This window comes from Falco peregrinus, chromosome 1, assembly GCF_023634155.1.
Source record: "Falco peregrinus isolate bFalPer1 chromosome 1, bFalPer1.pri, whole genome shotgun sequence".
NCBI lineage: Eukaryota > Metazoa > Chordata > Aves > Falconiformes > Falconidae > Falco > Falco peregrinus.
Window position 1 is genome coordinate 69,829,381 of NC_073721.1, and position 18,719 is coordinate 69,848,099.

Below are 18,719 nucleotides of genomic sequence, written 5' to 3' on the forward strand. Positions count from 1 at the left end.
TTAGCACCTTTCGAGTTTCCTGAACCCAGGAAACCCTCTTGCTATGTGTTCCAGCTAATGGACCTGAGATATCCCTTGTAACTGCGCTGTCTGTGCAACTCCTTTAACCTTTTCAGATTCTGATCTAGCCTTTGTTCCTAGTCCTTTTTAGAAATGTGCAATGTATCAGGCTAGCTTCTGTTATAATTTAAACCGGTGTAAAACCAGAGCCATATCATAGCATTCAGTGGCATTTACACGTTTAAAGTGCAAAAGAGCATCCACCAGTGAACAGAGGCCCACAAGATTAAACTTTCTGTGACAGAGGTCTTTCTCCCTCCATTCAGCTTCAAATACTTATAATTACTCTGAATCACTTACACTCATATAAAATGCACAATTAGATTTCTAAAGTTCTAAATAACATAAGGTATAAGAGTTTACCCTTTTACTACAACAGGATGATCTTCTAAGACTATCAGTCTACAAAGTACTTGAGGAAAGACTGGTGATCAGACCAGATTCTTACGTAGTTTATATATTTAGCTACAGAAAGTTGAAATAGCATCTATCCTTAAATCGTAAAGAGGAAACTGCTACTGGATATGCCTTATCCCTGGAAAGGTGCACCACAAAGCAAAATACTCAACTTTTCTTACCAGAGTTCTATGACTCTTTTCACAACATATCAGTGTTTACACTGTTTTCTCACCTTTAAACTGTGTTTGTGTGAGGTATTTGAGCAGTTAATAACTAGACATTTCATGACACCCCAAATTACTCTTTCCAAGTAGACTGTGTGTCTATCTTTTTCTCAATGTAATGCTTAGTAACTTAACACTATTCTGCCTTGTTCAGTTTTTATTTTTTTTAAGACTTTGTTTCTAATTTAAGGCTCTTAGAATAATCCAGATTATTTTCTTTGGTCCTGTCCACTTAGAAATTGTATTAGTTTTAGAAGGTTGTACTCCCCTCTGTGTATATACTACCATTTCTTACATCATAAATCCATCACGTTTGTTGAGTTTATACCAAGGCATTACACCATCCCATTTATTACTGTTATCTCACTCTTCTGAATGACTAATTTGAACTTTATACAGTTGTCAGCTTTTCTAGATAAAACATGGTTGCATACGGAATGATTTTGATTTCAGATTGAGATGTAGATTAAGTGTCTAATTCTCTTCCTGTGTTCAGTTTCTGTATTGTACTTGGTTGAAAGCAACCAGTGCCCCTTTTGGTTTTGTACCTGTACGTTCTGGATGTCACTTAATTTCAGGAACAGAATTGATAAAAAATAAACCGTACATGATAATAAGGAGGTTCAGATTAAAAAATTAAGTATACAAAGCAGACTACATGTGTGCCTTATAGAAATCATTCCATCTTAGAAGTTTACATGATCTCCAGATCCTCAGTTCTGCCTTGCTATGTATTCATTCTGTCGTGTTGCATTACACACAGCTCTTCACTGTGAAGAGAAAGCTTAGAATCACTTTGCTGTGTGGTTTCATCTATAACAATTACTTCGTCTTAATTCATCTCTTAATTCCCACATTATTTTTGGTGACTGATGCATAATTTAACCTCTATTTCATCCCCAAAATCTTTACTTTCCAACAGCACAGATCTATGCTGTCCAACATATCCTAAGTTTTGTCAGCTTTTTCACATTTTCCTCTTTTTGTCTGCCTCTGAAACACGCTAACAAAGGTCAGTTGGTCATCTACCCCTTTAACCCAATGCAGGCTGAAAAAAGCTGAATGGTCATCTTGTCCTCAGAAAGTGTACCACTGACATCATCATTAGCAACTGCCCTTCGCAAATCTCCAAGCCAGTAGAAGTCTTTTCTGCTAACACCTTTTACAGCCTGGAAAAATCCTCCCTCAGCACTACCATCTGCTGCTCCCTCACCTTTAGTCTCGTGTCACTATTTCTGTGTTGACTAGTGTTATACAGAGATAACCTCATTATGTAATACTCAGAGCAACTGAAAATAGCAAATGAGAAGATAAATCTTCTCCCTAATATCTTATAGCACTCCAACACTTTCCTGTCTATTTTCCCACTTTTTTTCATTTTCTTGTCAGATGGGGCTCCCTGTAATAATTCAAATATTGGAAGAAAGATTTCTGCTCAGCTATAGCCTAGCCAGCCACAGAACTGCCTCTAAACTTATTGTGAGCTTGTACTTGTTTTTCTACTGCTTCTATCCTATTAAAACACTCAAACATTGTGAGGAAGACAAATTTTAGAACTATGTATTTTCTAGTTCAATTATGATTATCCATACTGCTTTGCCGATTTTAATTCCTGCGAGTGTGCTTACAAAGCTAAGTATTAGTACTTGTTTTCACTACAGGAGAAACTTCTGTTAATAGCATAACTCTGTACCTTCATCCACAACCATCCATTACTGCAAAAACTAAATAACTTGCTCTGTTCACTGACCTCTACTTTACCTTAACAAAAAAGATTCATAGGTTTTGCACAATCTAAACTGGTTGCATGCTGAACATGCATATTTACAATGTATACAAAACTTTACTTGCATGGTCTCCAGCAAGATGCTTTTAGAAAAAATGAACAGTGTCATTGTCTTGTTACATTCTAATCTAATTATTATAGGTACATAGCGATGTCTTCCAAACATGACTAAACACTGTAGTGAAATTGTATAGTGAATTCTTTCCACTTTTTGTCTATACCAAGCCTGATAGAATACCATTGCCCTATGAAGAGTATTAAACAATGCTGCAAAAATAACAGAAATTAAAGACAAGACCCATTTGGACAACAGCGTAAAAACTCTGATGTGAAAGTTTCCTTCTGGGTATTTGCTTCTACACCTTCTGTATTTGATAATATTCATTTATAAACCGGATGATAAAACAGCATTAACTTGAGGAGAACGTGGAAACATTTTCCCAATAAGTACCAATTTTTCTGGTTGAATATGGGAAAAAGCCTTTTCCTTTGTTTTGTAACTATGGAGATATTAACAATATTTGTTAGCATTCAGTTGATCTTTCATGTGCTCATGAGTACTTCTGAGAGTATCACATGTATGATTCAATCTGTTATTTGAAGCTATTAGACAGCTCAGTAGGATGGGGTCAACATCTAGAACACAATTATAGACAGAGCTTTCTTGTAGTTTAGCAGTGCAGGTTGATGAGGTAGTAGCTGCCTGCAAACAGAAGACTAACTGTTAGTGTTCACTTGGAGTGAAAAGACTTATTAATTCTAATTTTTCCCAAGGAAATTTAAGATCATCTGACACGCTCCAGAAAATTACCCAGTGACCCAGATATAGTCTAAGCTACTCTATCTGGTAGTGGCATCACCTGGAGTGATTCACTAGAAACCAAGGTGTTGCCTTTATCCCACACATTTACTTCACAATTAATAAGGGACCAACTCTGAAGAACAGTAGTAGACTATATTGACATACAGCATATATTTGTACAGTTTCATGTTAGTCTTACCACAGCGCAGGATACGTTAATAAAAGAAAATAATTCTAAAATAGGAATATAATACTATTAGAATGAGGCACATCTTTCAATTGGTTCACAATGTTAGCAATTCATCAGGCTTCTTATGTCCATAGGGTGTGGGTAGTCTGTTGACCTTAAATACAGAAAAGCTGAAATAACATCAATAGGTCTAATAACCTGTGGCTTCTCTGTAGGATGGAGGTAAAAACAATTAAATCTCCATGAAGTTCCATTGACAAGCTGGGCTTCCAGTGGTGTAAAAAGGATGTGAATAACATTTACAAAATATCAAATTGCCTTTGATTCATGGAAAGCTTGGGACCACTGCATGGAGTAAAGCCAAACTGCAGCATCTGAGCCATATGTAACTTGCAAGTAGTTCAAATTCTGCTCCCGTTATATGACTACATTACATGATATAGCCTGTGTTGATAGAGAGGCTGCTAGGAAGTAAAACAAGGGCTTAGAGACCTTGTGTGTACTACAGATGACTTTGCTAGGTCATGTTGGACACAACTGCACATGTACTACAGGTATCCTCTCTCTGAATTGCAAAACACTCTATCCAAGCTTAGTGGTTTGTATCTTGTGGCTCTTGGCTCCGTGATGATGAAGAATATGGCTTATAGAGTCAGAACGTTTGTGTTGAGGCTGTCTTTCCTTTGATCTTAGTAGGGACTTGATTTTTCTTCCCTCATTGAATCTGATACTGCAATTCCAAAGACCTTTGTTCATCACAAAATACGTTCTTAATGGGAGAAAAACATAGAATATAAAGCAAAAGGGAAATGCAAGTCTCATAAATTTTTCAAGATAATGTTCAGGAAGGCTTAGGAAAAGCTTCTAGGAAGGTAGGTGGGCTCCCTTATGGGAAAGATTGAGAATTCAGTGATTTTCATCCATTTGTAAATTACAGGTGTACAAAGTATTTCACTACAGGACTGGATTGTTCATGAGATTGGTAGTTGGGTGTTTGAAAGCTTTTTTCCCTGTTTAGTTCAGTAGTTCAATTCTATCAATTCTATCAAAAGTACCTAATGAGGAATAACTTTAGGGGCATAGCAGAAATCAAATGGGATCTTTTTTTGTCTATTTTGATTTTGGGTTTGGTTTTGTTTGGTTTGTTTTTGAAACTCATGGTAGAAATCTGTTACAACAGTTATTCATCACCATTTGGTGCTCACCGTTGACAAAATCCACTAAAACAAAACAAAAAAACAAAAACCAACCAAACAAAAAACCACAACCAAAGGAAAGAAAAAAAATTACATCTTTGTTGCACTGACACTTCATTATCTCTCCGATTTAAGGATTTCTTCACACAAAATTAGGTAGAGGTAGGACTATAGACAATCTAAGGCTAGTGTCTAAGTTCTTGTGTACGGTAATATAATGCTATATGAAAGTGTTAGAGTTTCTTAAAAGTAGAATATGCACTGCTGAAGCAAAAGAGTGCACTTATGAAAGTTATCACTCTCATATGCAGAAATACAAAATATGTACCGGTCACTACAGTTCAGATATAGTTCTATTATTATTTATAATATATATACCATTTTTCTACCTTATTCTGACTTTAAAACTATTCCATTGTGTTTAATCCCAAATATTTTTATTCTGTAAGAGGCCACTGGTATTTTTCAAGGAAGAAATACATATTTTTTTAAATATTAAATTTTATTTGAAAATACTGTACATTTTACTTTTAATTGTTTTACAGTTCAAATTGTAAGGTGTGTTCTTTTTTGTTCAAGAATTTTAAAAGCAACTAATTTAAATATGCAAAATTATCTTGAGTTGTTCATACGTGAACTTAAAAGCCATGCAACACAGGAAAATTAAGTAATTATGCCTCCAAGTTATTTACTGCAATTAAGCTCATTTATCATATGCAAATTAGTGCAAACTGGTCTCATTAGTTACTAAATTACTCAATATGAGCTGAACAATGTAGCACTCCAGTTTGTAATGAAAAATCCCTGTAGAGGCAAGCAGTATCAATTAAGCTAATTTGCATATGCAAATATATTCACTAACTTTCCCTTTTCTCTATATTTAGTTCTACATTTCCTGATCATTCCTGATTATATGAAGAATATGGGGTTACTGACCCTTTTCCACACCTTCTCAACAGCAATGAAGTTAGAGAAAAAATCCAGGAGCACTGAAAAAATTATAATCTTGCTAATTTTTACAACCAGTTTCCGCCAAATTTTTTAATAGCAGGTACCAGAATTAGTATTTTTTTACTGGGTTTACTTAAGAAACCAATATAAAATATGTAAACAGAAACGTAAAATTGAAGATGTGTTTACTGAAGTCTATTTCCATTGTAACACCACTATTAAGAAGAAGAATATGAAAGGTAACAAAGCACGCAATTTGGCAAATCAGAAACTTGTCAAAATTAATTAACATATTTCCATTATATATTTTTCTCATCTATTACAAATATTTCCACTTTTCATCATTCAGGTGGAATGATTTAAAAGACATCATTTAAAAGACTTTTTGCCCTGATGCGAATATTCTCATAGAATAGTGTTTGGGCATTCGTCTTTTGTGGTGTCTTTTTTCCCCAAGAACATAATGGACAGTGGTTTTGGCTTCAAAAATACTGTGGGAATCTCTACAGCATGATATGAAGCAACCAGCTGTGGCTTGGAAATTTTTTGTCATGATTGACACCACTTGCTTGTAGAATCAAAATGTAAAATACGGCAAGATGCACCTCTATTTCTGTTTTTACAACATCACTATAAATAAACTATATACACTTTTTTTAAACATACTGTATTATGCTCCTTATGTGTCTGTCAATAGATTTTGAAGTATCAAAATATTAGAAGGATTAGAGAGGCTCCTTAACTTCTGAGTTTACACTTAACCCAGTCTTCAAAGTATTAATAGCAAAAGGGATTAAACAAACTAAATATTCATTCAACTTCCTCCAATAGCAAACTCTGAAATGAAACACAGGTATTTCCCAGGTATAATCAAGGTTGTTTACTTCACTTGCAAACAATACTTATCACAATACTGCTTTGAAAATCACTTCTAGGAGCAGTAGACTAAATGAGAACTCGTTAGAACTGTATTCCACCACAGAATCTGTCTGACTTTGTTTTAAAAAACATTTGGTCTTCTGGAGATTACCTTTCTACCTACAAGACCACAAGGTAGTACTTTGAAGTTTGTTCAGATCTGTTAAAAGTGATGCATTTGAAGGCGTGATCTAGACTTCCCTGGCAAATGTTGATTACTCTGCTAAAATAACAGTTTTTAACATACCATGACAATCTCGCCACCATTATTAACTCATTTTGTCCTTTTTCCATCATCAATAGTCCATTATATTTTAAATGTCAGAGTGGAACTTTCCATCATCAATTTGAGAGATTTATGGGAGTAGTTTGGTAAAAGCAACACCCTCTCTGTAAAGGCCACACCTCAACAGATACCTAATACAACACTGATGGTAATTTTGACTGAAAATCCTCAGTTACAGGTACAAGTGTGATACATTTTTTTAATCGTACTATGATAGTTATATCCTGAAAATACCTTAACACATGTAAGTATAAAAAAAAAAGAAGGGGGGGAGGGGGATGATGATGTACCTTAAATAAGTAGTACAATCACTAAAATCACTAATTGTTTCAATATGCAATATGTGAAAAACTCAAACATCAAGTAGTGTTTAACGTGACCATCCTAGGTTTTTTCATTTTCATTCCAAGGGTCATACCTAATATTTAAGGAGTGTATGTAGATCAGTTTCAGTGAGGTTGTATCTAGATATTTCTTAAAATTCATATTGTAAAAAACATACCTTTAGGATATATAGTACATGCTTATACTCAAAACAACACACTGAAAAATTACTTAAACTGAAATACCACAAAACTGCTATTTCATAATTTTTTCTACAGTTATGAGACTACAGAAGTGTTTCCATCTAATATGAACAGTACTTAGATGCTGTTGCAGATACCTTTGAAACAGTAACTATAATACAAGTATTCGCTAACCGAATCAAAACCTTGACCTAGACCTTTGCCAAGAGTATACAACTAAGTAAATCACTTCATTCATGATTTTTGTTCCAAAGAGAAATTCATTCTACTAGATAATGTCATGTTTTCCTAAAATTATCTTTGTTGCTATTCTGCATTGAGTTACTTTATAAAGATGTGAAAAATCTGACATTATCCATAGTGCTTTTGAATGCCACAGCTGAGTTAGTACAGAGAGATAGCTCTCAATCATTTCAAATTAAGTGGAATATTTCTCATGATAATATCCTAATTTACCTCTTTTGTACCTCTCAAAAGATAATACACCAAGCAATATATTTGCATGGAGAAGCTGTGTACATTGCTAAATAAGAGCAGTGATTCAGTGCTGCACTTAGAAAAGACTATGTGGTTTTTATTTCGGTAGTGCTGGGGTTTTGCCATGCTGACAAAACATCACTTTTTTGTTCTTAACTACTTCTGTTCCATGTCTGATTATTGCAACCTAAGAAAGGTTGTAGTAACCCTGAAAAAACAAAGTATGCATAAGAATGTTTCCATCAAGTCTTTTTTTCCCCAGTTTAATCTTCCTGGAATATAACAAGTTGTACAGTGTGACCAAATTCTTAGACAACATTAGATTAGTTTTTATCTCATAGCTAGGGAGACCTAAAAGGCATGCTGCTGTTCCTTTTTTTTCTTTTTGCAGATTGTTGCAAATTTATGATATATAATTGTGCCAACTGGGATATAAGGGAGGAAAGCAGTGCTCATAAACCAAAATGGGGAGAAAAAAACTCCTAAATCTTTATGTGACACATAAGGCAAATCTAATCACCAACACAAAATACTGTTTTGTGCACACATACATATAAAGGCATTCTGTGAGCAAACACCTACTGCATAGTTTTAAACAACAAAATATTGTGATTCAGCTAAATAATACTTGTCCTCCCTTTCATTAGTATTCTTTCAATTACGGTCTTTCTAAAAAGAAGGAAATATGAGCTTTAAAACAAAAATATCTCATCAATATAAGTGCTGATAATAACACTATTCAAATTATTGGCAGAAATATAACTAGCTAGTTATTTCAATTTTTCTTGGAAAAGCCATTTTTTTACCTGTAAAATATGACTTCCCAAATGTGATTCAAATACTTCAATGGCAAGGGCACTGGGACTTCTCCTGCGCTGGGCACCTATAACTGAATAAAAAACAGTTATGTTGCAAGGTCTGCACATTCAATTATAATGCACCCCGATCACATCATTTGACATTAACTATTTAAATATGCTTCATATTTTATACACCAGTGTTGATTTCAAATTTGCCTTGCGTATATTAAATAAAATTGGTACGTAAATTTCAGTGACTCAGATTTGAAGGATAAAATCATTGTTTTTTGTTATTTAAAAATCTATTTAAATTTCCGTGAACTCTGGAAATGAATCATTTATTCAAATATATCTCAAGTATAGGAGGTTTTTTTGTACGTGGGGATGAAAGCATGCAGAATTTAGTGAAAAATACTATTGAAAAAGCAGAAACACATAACGTAAATGTTTTGAAAAGTGGGGATAAGAACTAAATATTACTGAGGAATCAGGAAGATATGAGAGATTTATCTGAACATGTTATTTATCTTATTCGAAACTGAAATAAAATAAGCATTAAAAAGTCGACTTTTTAAATACATCTGAGATATCAAAGTTATCACTAAGCGTAGGGGAGTATTGTAGTATTCCAGTTATCCATGTTAGTTGCTGGAATAGGTACTTGAAACTTCAGTTTCTCCATTTAAATTATATAGTTTAAAAGTACAAAGTGAGTAATAGGCAGCTATGTTTCAAAGGCAGCAGTGACTACAAGAAAGGCTGAGGAATCATAAAAGTAATATGTTGTTAAACTGTTTCTGTCAGGGGCACAAAGCCAGCAATCCAGCCTGAATATAACTGAACACAGGCACCTACTGTAAGTTGAGGTTTCTTCTTAGGACTAGGCTGGCTTTGCCACATGACCAGAGAAAGCTAGAGCACAGAGAAGACGACACAGGGCTCCAGGAACTTTTCCTTCTTTTCCTGTCTCTGTGCCAAAGCCAGGTATATCCATAGCAGAGAGAATAGGTGAAATCCGTTCTGCATCCTTTTAAAGCATGTACGAAAACATTTACATCCAAAGGCCCTGATGGTCTAATGCATCTGGAACTATCAAAGCACTAGTGCATCTTTACATATTGCTCTCTTTACGTGCACGATAAGAAAAACAAAATACCAAGGATCCACTAAAACAAGCAGAATGGATGACTGCCATTACTGAACAGGCTAATTTAACACCAATGAAAACAAAATACAGAGCAACAATTTCTTAGTCTTCTATGATACTGGCTGCCAAACATGATATCAGTAAGAAAGGATAAATGACAAGTAATGATAGTCATATTGACCCGAAAATGTAATAACATTCCTTACTGATGCTTCATGTAATTTCCTTCCAGGAAATTCTAAGCTATTTATACTGAGCAAACAGGTGGCTTCATAGCTAATAGATTGAGGCAATAGTTCATAATTACAAATGGTGACTGCTGTAGAACCAGTATTTTCTAAGTCCTCCTCTTCTCTCTAAAGGTATTCAAGGACATAGATGTTAACAACTTAAAGGAAAAGTCTTCAAGACTTCTGCTTTACACTGCAACTAAAGTTGGTAACACACCAACTGCTGTATTTGGGGTTTTTTTAACTTCAGTTAGTATAGTGACTGACCCCACATGTCAGCATAATATTACTCTTCTACAGCTTTTGGTACTTAGTCTTATATTTTTCTATATCGCCCTTCTGATTCTATATAATTTTGCTCCTCTTTGCACTGTCTCATCTTTTCTATAGCTGTAGTGATGCCCACTATAGATAGAAATGTCTATTTCATGAAAAAAATTAAGTGCACATTAAATTTTCTAGCAACTTAGACTCCTTTGTCTTTCCGTTTTGCAGGAAGAATTAAAGATGATCCTTCTTTTGTCCTTACCCTGCCACCAGATACATTATCAAACATTTGCTTAAACTGAAGTTGTACCTATATTTCCAAGAGAGACTTTAGCTTTAGTTGTGGGACTAAATATATATATATAGCACACTGTAAAGATTATCAGTATTCCTATTATGATTGCTGTCAGTTAGCACTGTGCTTTGTGTAGTAATTTCATTCATAATCTACCAGAACCAAAGAGAAAATACACAGTTATGACCTGCTAGACATCATAGTAGTCTCCATAAAAGCATTGCAAAAAGCAAAAAAATAAAATAAAAAACCCCACAAAACCTCCCTGAAATCCTTTAGGTCCTTTCATTTTCCCATCTAGACTGTCATATTTTCCACATGTTGTCTGAACACATCACCATTTGGAATTTGCCTTCTGATTAATTTTCTGTTTCCTGCCCATATCCTTCCTTTACAATCCCTCAGCATTTTAAAGTGTATCCCTTACATATAGAATTTAGTTATAAGACCTTAATTGTAGGGCTTTCAGCGTGTGAATATCATAAATTGAATAAAATACAGGAAGATGGTGCAACACTTTTTTAAACAGTAACTTTAACTTTAAATGGTATTTACAGGTAAGTCATCAGTTCTTCATATTTTGGACACTCTCAGTTCTATAGATCAAATGAAAACTCTTCAAGGTCAGTAAGTTAACTAAAAAATGAGAGGGCCAGATTCGTCAATTAAATCCTCTATCAATGCCTGCATCCTAATAGCTGGTGTACATGTAGACAAATATCTTGTAGTACTTTCATGCCATTCAGTTCATTGACATTTTTATAGCAGTAGAACTCTTGGATTTATGTGTCTTGCACTTACTCAGGTGATGTGGGATTGTAGTGACAGTTCCTAATCTTAGAACCAGCATGAATATGTTACACAGAAAACCATTATGCTTCTGGTAGCCTTACAGTGGCTCTTTTTTGGTAACTGACTAGATGTTAAATATGCACTTCCTGGATTTCATTCATTTCCCTAACTGTCATTCTTAACATTCTGAGGAATGAGACAGGAATATTGAGACAAATATCAGGAATATTGAGACAAATATAGAATAAAGGGAAAGAAATTATCTTTGATCTTATGACTTCATTGTCTCATTATTTTACTTATTTGAGCTTTCAAGTTTTCTTGATACCTATATGCATCAGAAGAAATATACTATTTGGATATACAAATGCACATCACATTGATAACTTTCAAAAACATGGCAATCACACAGTCCAATCACAGCATAAAGCCCTTTATTTGTACTGAATGGATTGTTGGCATGAAATAGATGAAAGGAAGACATAGACTGAGATTGCTGGATTAAAAAGAAGGCCATAATGTTATTTTATTCTAAAATTTCAAAACATAAATACTGAACTGGCTTCCATCACACAAGCCACAGCCAGTCATCTCTAAATCTCTCACCCTGAGAATGGAACCACTGGCAGCCACAGCTCAGCTGTTCTGCTCAAAAAATCTTGGAAAGCAAGGGATTCAGGATTTATAGCATAACATATATAAATCAAAGTAGCTTAGTAACCTCCACACACCTCAAGATGTGAATGCATATCTTTTTAAAAAAATGTGGATTCCATTTTAAATGCAGACTCTTTACAGAGACAAAATACTGGATGCATGAAAAAAAATTCTTTTGAGTAACAGGAAGCAGCAGAAATTAGGATGTGGAGAAGGCTGAAGAATGTGTATCAAACTGCAACAGGAGTCACAACGAAACCAGTTCCAAACCTAGGTTAAATTCTTCTTCCAAACTTCTGTTTTAGTGGTATGAAGAAGCACCTCTAAACGGGCTTTTTCACATGTGGTCATATTTTGTACTGTCTACATTTAATTGACAAATTTTAAGATTTGAATGCGTAATTGTTGTGGTTAATCAAAAAGGTGACTGAACCAGTATTTGTATTAAATACTGACTGTTAATAGTGACAAGAAGATAGAAAGACTGTTTTCACACATGCACTTCGTAGTGCTGGAGCAGAAGAATCTGTCTACTAAAATCTTTTACTTTCCATGGCATTGGACCATGACTTTTACTATCCAGACTGACATGTCTATTCCTGGCATAGGATTATTCCATAACAAGCTATTAAAAGGGAAAAATTTCTAACTGCTCACTAATTCCTTTTTAAAGTTCCTCCCTCAATGACTAATCTGGCTATGCATGAGGTGAAGGAAGAACCACATCCCTTTCAGTGTGTCCTGGGGGCAGTCTAAGCATGCTTAGTGCAATCTCAAGAGCATTCTCAATTGTGCTAGGAAGAGTGGGAAACTATGGAAAAGAAAAATGTAGACTGCATAACAAAGATTTCAATACATCCTGAAGGGGGAGGATTTCCTCTTAAACTCACTTTTTATGCTACTGAGCACAGAATGACCAAAGACTTATGCTCACTGTGACTTTCTGCTAGCGAAGACAAAGTTCTAATTAAGCGGAAGCAGTACTTCTTGATCACTAGGAGTGAAAGCACATATCATCAGCACAGTAATAAGTTCCCCCTATGCATACCACCTTTCAACATAAATTGGTTTTGTGGAAAGTTTGGTAAAATTCAGACCATGAGTTTTTAAGTTCTGTTGCTTTGATAATAGTTTAAAAAATAATTTTAGAGAACTATACAGAACTTTTTAATTAATTCCCCTAAACTATTATTTATTTATAAAGACTTTTTATCAATTAGCCTCAAAATCTGTATTTTTGTATTTCATTTTGTTGATTTTTCTTGAGCAGAACCTTTCCGTATGCTTGGAAGCAGAGGTTGACATAGGGCCATCCCACTACACCTTTTTAGGTAACCTGCTGTCTGAAGAATTACAAAAAAACAGAGCCCATGCTCTACTTTTTTGATCTTGAACAGCTCTAATTGTGACTGCCAGTAAACTCAGACTCTAATTAGCAAAGCCTGAGCATATCTCCATAAATATGAAAGTTTATAAACACCCCACCAAAAAGAACATGGTCTGTTTTATTCAAAAAATATGTAACCATATCAGGCTAATTGCATATAGGGTTAGCTACTATTTCTCTCTGTAGGTATCAACAAAATACATGATCATTTCAGATAACAGATTATAAGAAGAAGAGTCATCTGAATTGTCTCAGATGACTGTATGTGCAAAGCAGTTTGTAGCATGAGTGTGGCTATAATCTTTCAAGTATTCTTTTCCAGAGTTTAACACTTTTTGTTTTGAAGTAGAAAAAAGGTCTATAAAAACTACAATTATATTTCTAATACATTTGCCTTGATTCTACATGAAAATGTATCCTTTGTTATTTCTAGGAACAACCCCAAATACTCATGGAAGAACAATGCAGGTGAATGTGATAATCAGGGTGGGTTTACAGGAAGAGGTGAGATACCATCTTAAAATTTTGGGGGTTTCCTATGCAACATAAGTAATTTGGAAATGCTTAAAAGCTGTGATTTAGAAAAGACAGGGACATTGGCTGAGGGACTAAACTGGACAGAAGATGCAATGTCAGGGAAGAGCAAAGCGTGACCAATATTAGGCTCAGAAAGAAAGGCCGGTATTTATCTATGCATAAGGTGAGGGGTTTTTTAATAATTTTTTTACTTAATATTTAATATCTTGTGATGGATATAGTTTTTTCCATTGTTTTTTCTTTGCTATCCCATTTATGACTGAATCTAAGTTTTGAAAGAAATTTCCAGCAAGAGTGAACTCTTCTGCCTAACACAGATGTTGAGGACAAAAAGCATAAATGATATGTATTCAGATCATGATCTAAAGTGAGAAGAATGATAGGCAACCAGCATGATGTAAGCAGACAGGTTGCCCTCTGATTTGGAAAGGGTATCCAAAGAAATTAAATGATGTCACCAGTCTACCTCACCATAAGCCATCATATGTTCCAAAACTTAAGTCCCTTATCCACCTTCACAGATGGGAAGAAGAAATAAATCTCAGATGGAGTTGCAACATATGTAGGAAAGGTATTTTATCTTGGTTTAGTAAAGCTATGGGAATCATTAATGCTGTGCCATTACCAACTAAGTAGCACAGCAATAAAGTATCAGAACAAATTTGTCACAAAGGACTACATGTAAGATGCATAATGCAATATATGATAATCAACTATACGAAGCTAACAATGGCATTTCAAATCTATTTTTTGTGTACATGAGTGCCTATTATTCTAGGTGTCCATCTTCCGGTCACTCTTACAGAGCATGTATTCATTACTGGGAAATCCACAGTTGACAAAGTAGACCAAACTTGCCAGGGAATAACTAAGTAGTTATCAAGAATGTACTGGTTAATTAAAGAAAATGTTATGTAACACAATTACAGGTGTGTTTTATTATTTCCAGTAGTTCATCTATGATGTTTATCAGAAGCTCCATAAATTAAAATACTTTTTAGTAAATTTTGCTTTTCAAAATCAAGTTGCTTAATACTTTTAAGGTTTCAATAACTTAAAACCAATTAAATTAAAATGTTGTCAAAAAAGTAGAAAGTACTATATTGCTTGTTAATTGGACCAGAATCAATAGCTTTGAAGACATATAATGTGCCCTCCCCTTAAAAAAAGATTCAAAGACAATGGAAAAAAGAAACTAGGTAAGTGGCTGCCTTAGTGCAAGTTTTCATCTATTTTAGAGACTGTTCCTTTTCCTTTCCCAATTATTTTCATCTGGTTTATATGTCTGCTTCTTCCCACAGGATTTGTTCTTTGGGGGGTGGGTGTAGGGTGGGTGGGAGGAGGAGACAAGATTTATTAGGTCCTAAATATTTCTTTTTTTTCTTTTCTGAACTTTTTTTAATTTAAACCCCCAAGATGAAAATTTTAACACACCTTAAAAATAAATATATTTAAAGTTTTTATGTTCTCTACCTGATAACTCAACAGGCACTGTTTTTTAATTAGCACTTGTACATTTTAAGAGTTTATTTCAGAGATTTTTCTTTTCACTGTGAAGGACGAAGTCTTTGCTGTGCAAGAATTTCCAGTCATCTAAGCAAAGAGAGTTCTCCATCTGTGGCTGGGGGCGGGAGCACTGGCCTTTCTCCCACACTGTAGTAGTTACTATAGGAACTATTGTGCCTCCTTCAAAAGGGCTACAGACAGGGTGATTAAAATTCTTCATGGGAGAACCCCCACTCTTCTCCTCGACAATGAAATTCTTCAGGGAGAGGGCTAAGCCTCCCGTTCAAGAATGGCAGCACCTAAGGGAGTGGTGTGGCAGTGAGAATCACCACTGCTTTAAATTGAAGAACAGGGGAAAAAAATACAAGGGCCTGCACTCCTGCATTAATTTTCTTCCCCTCACATGAAATACAGGAACATTGGCCAAAACTCCTGAGAAACAGAAGGAATAGCTTCATGCAGCCTCCATGTAAAAGACAATGCAAAACATAAAGAACACATAATTTCCATGAAAATGAATAGCAGGAGAGGCAAAAGAACTACACCACCAAAAATAAATAAGGGTAAATACAAACATTCACTGTGGCCATTAGCTTCTTTGTAAGGCAGCACTTCGACAATGGAGGGGAGGGACCATTGTCTCTGATACATCTGAATTAGAGCTACCTCCCAGAATCAAACTCACCTTTATACTGGTTGTTTTACAAATATTTACAATTTTGCCTTTTGCTCCCAAAAATCTAGGAGGAGGAAGAATTTATATAGAATCTATGAATATTGTGATCCTAATATAGACTGTTCACTTATATTGCACTCTCACAAATAGATACAATAAGAAGCACATAACTCCACCTATTCTTCAACCATATGTCGATATTATTAGACAGCAGCAGCCTTAAAGAAGAGAGAAAAATGGCTTTACTTTTTGGTCCAGAGAGGATGAGTCACAAATAAAGGCCAACGTGAAAAGAAGCGCAAAAATGTTTTGAAAACTGTCAAAAAATTAGATGGGATAGCTGAGAAAGTGCTGGTGGAGACAGCTGCAAGTAAAAGATACTTTAGATATTACTGTAGCTTTAATGAAATTGGGTTCATTAATTAAAGCGAGATAGGAGCCTCCCAGGAAATCCAAATGCTGTAAAGAGATGGGGAAAAAAGTCTAGAGAAGTATGGAAGAGAAAGAGGCAAAGTAGAGATGGCTGTGCGAGGCAAGAGAGAGTGAGACATAGGTGGGGTGAATGGAGGGCTTAAAATCCCAGGAATTTAGCAGTGTTTTAGATGTCCACTCTGCAAGATTTGGCTCCATCAGTGGAAAAATGAATAAACATTATGATACCAAGTAGAAATTCCTTAAAACTCAGGTCTTCCCCAAAATGAGTAATGACTATGGATTACTTATTCAGATATAACAATAAGTGACTTATTTGAGTAATAGTTCTATTGTCTTATTTTTAAGCTAGTATTAAAATTCCTCTGGGAAGAAAACTGCTGTCACCCCTTTCCAGCTTCACTGCTACGGAAATGGTTGGTGTCACTGATTCTGTTCTCAGGAGGAGGACAGGGTATTAACATTAAGTCAGAACAGTGTTATATAGTGTCAGACTATACTTGCTGGTAAAACTAAGAGGCCTACATCTGTTGTCTTGCTTTTTTTTCCAGTCTGATCCCAAAGGTTCATGTTATGACATTTGTAACATCTGCTACAAATGCGGAGGTAAGTCAGGCACAACCTTATTACTTCCAATCTAACGCTCCATCCATCCACAGGGCTTTCCTATGCCACTGGTATGTCAAGGGAACCAAAAGCTGTTCGATCTACATGAAGTAAGGTATAATATATTTCTGAAAGTCAAGGAGAAATCTTGTTTTGTTATGTCTCCCCTTTTTTTGTTGTCTTAAATCTTGGCAGTGTTATTTCAGAATCTTCTGTGAACAAAACAGGCAAGCTGCTCCTCCTTAGAGCCAATACAATTGCCTTTTTATGCCTTAGACAGTGGTGTGTTGAAAATGTGCAAGCTGTGATTCACATCCTCCCTGTTTTTACTGACACAGAAACATATCCAGTTTCCCCTAACTAGACCCTCCTTCCTATACAAAGGTCTGCTTTCTTGCATAGCACTTTTTCTCCCTTACTTCACCCTCTATTTTGGTGGGCTCGCTGCATCGTTGTATGGGCAAACTTCACTTTTTTCAGTGCTCAATGGAAAATGCAACTCTTCACAGACAAAAAAAATACTTATTTCATCTGTGGTAACAAAAAAGTAAATGAATAGGGAAAACAAATAATAAGATGCTTTACAACTAGCATTCTTTCCAATAGCTTCTCATTACTATTGGTGGAGTAACAGATGTGAAGTTTTATTGATATATCCACAGTACTTGAAGTTTTAAATACTTAATTGTTAATGGCTTAAGATACTGTATACTACGAGGGCTATGCTATCACGGCCAAGCGTAATGCTAAGGCTAGGCATTTCACAACTGCAGAAAGTCAACCATTTGCTCTGTGGCTACAACCACACGCTAAATTTTCTTAAGAAATACATAAACATCTTCTGATAGCAAGTGGAATGTAATTTTAGAAACTAACAGCTTTAGATGTTACTGAACTAGGTAATATGTTAAACACTCGGTATCAGAGACAAAAAAAAAAATAAAAAAATTAACATTTGATGTAGCTACTTAAATTCATAACAAGGGCTACAGAACACTGCGTGGTAGCAAAGGAGAATAAAGCCCTGCACCTGATGATATAAGTGGTTGTAGGTTTTGATTACCTGCACTTTCAGCATACTCACTTTTTTCTGCCATACTATCACAGGCTAATTAAAAGAAAGTCTCCACACACCCAGCTAAGAACACCGGAAAAGAACAGACTCCCTTACATTAAGTGAACGCTAAAAAATTTAAAATACATCAAGTAATGCCATCACCAAATGTAGGAGCTGTATTCACCACTGGAATACAAAATCCAGCTATGATATAACCAGACAATTACCAACTAATGCATCATTATCCTACCAAAGTAGGCAACATACTGAAATGAATCCAAGTGCACAACTATTTAGAATTGTTTCTGGTTCTAAGGTGAATTTAGGGCTTTATTGCTTTTACAGACTTGGTTTTATGACTGACACATGGAGGTGGTGGATTTGTTTGTACACTACATATCTTTTTTCCTTTTTGCGATGCAATCAGAAAAAGATATAATGAAGATTCATAAATGAAATGAGACTGGGTACAAGTCTGCAATCAATCCACATTTTCAGGGAAGAAATCTGTATC

General features: G+C 35.1%; 1 protein-coding gene across 1 annotated transcript in view; it reads right to left on the minus strand.

The window, feature by feature from the left end:
* Window positions 1–18,719, minus strand: part of NPAS3 (neuronal PAS domain protein 3) — a 612,926-nt gene that overhangs the window by 298,595 nt on the left and 295,612 nt on the right. The window contains exon 3 of the mRNA XM_055793646.1: window positions 8,623–8,705. Coding sequence (XP_055649621.1) covers window positions 8,623–8,705 — 83 coding nt within the window. The remainder of the gene's footprint in view (window positions 1–8,622; window positions 8,706–18,719) is intronic.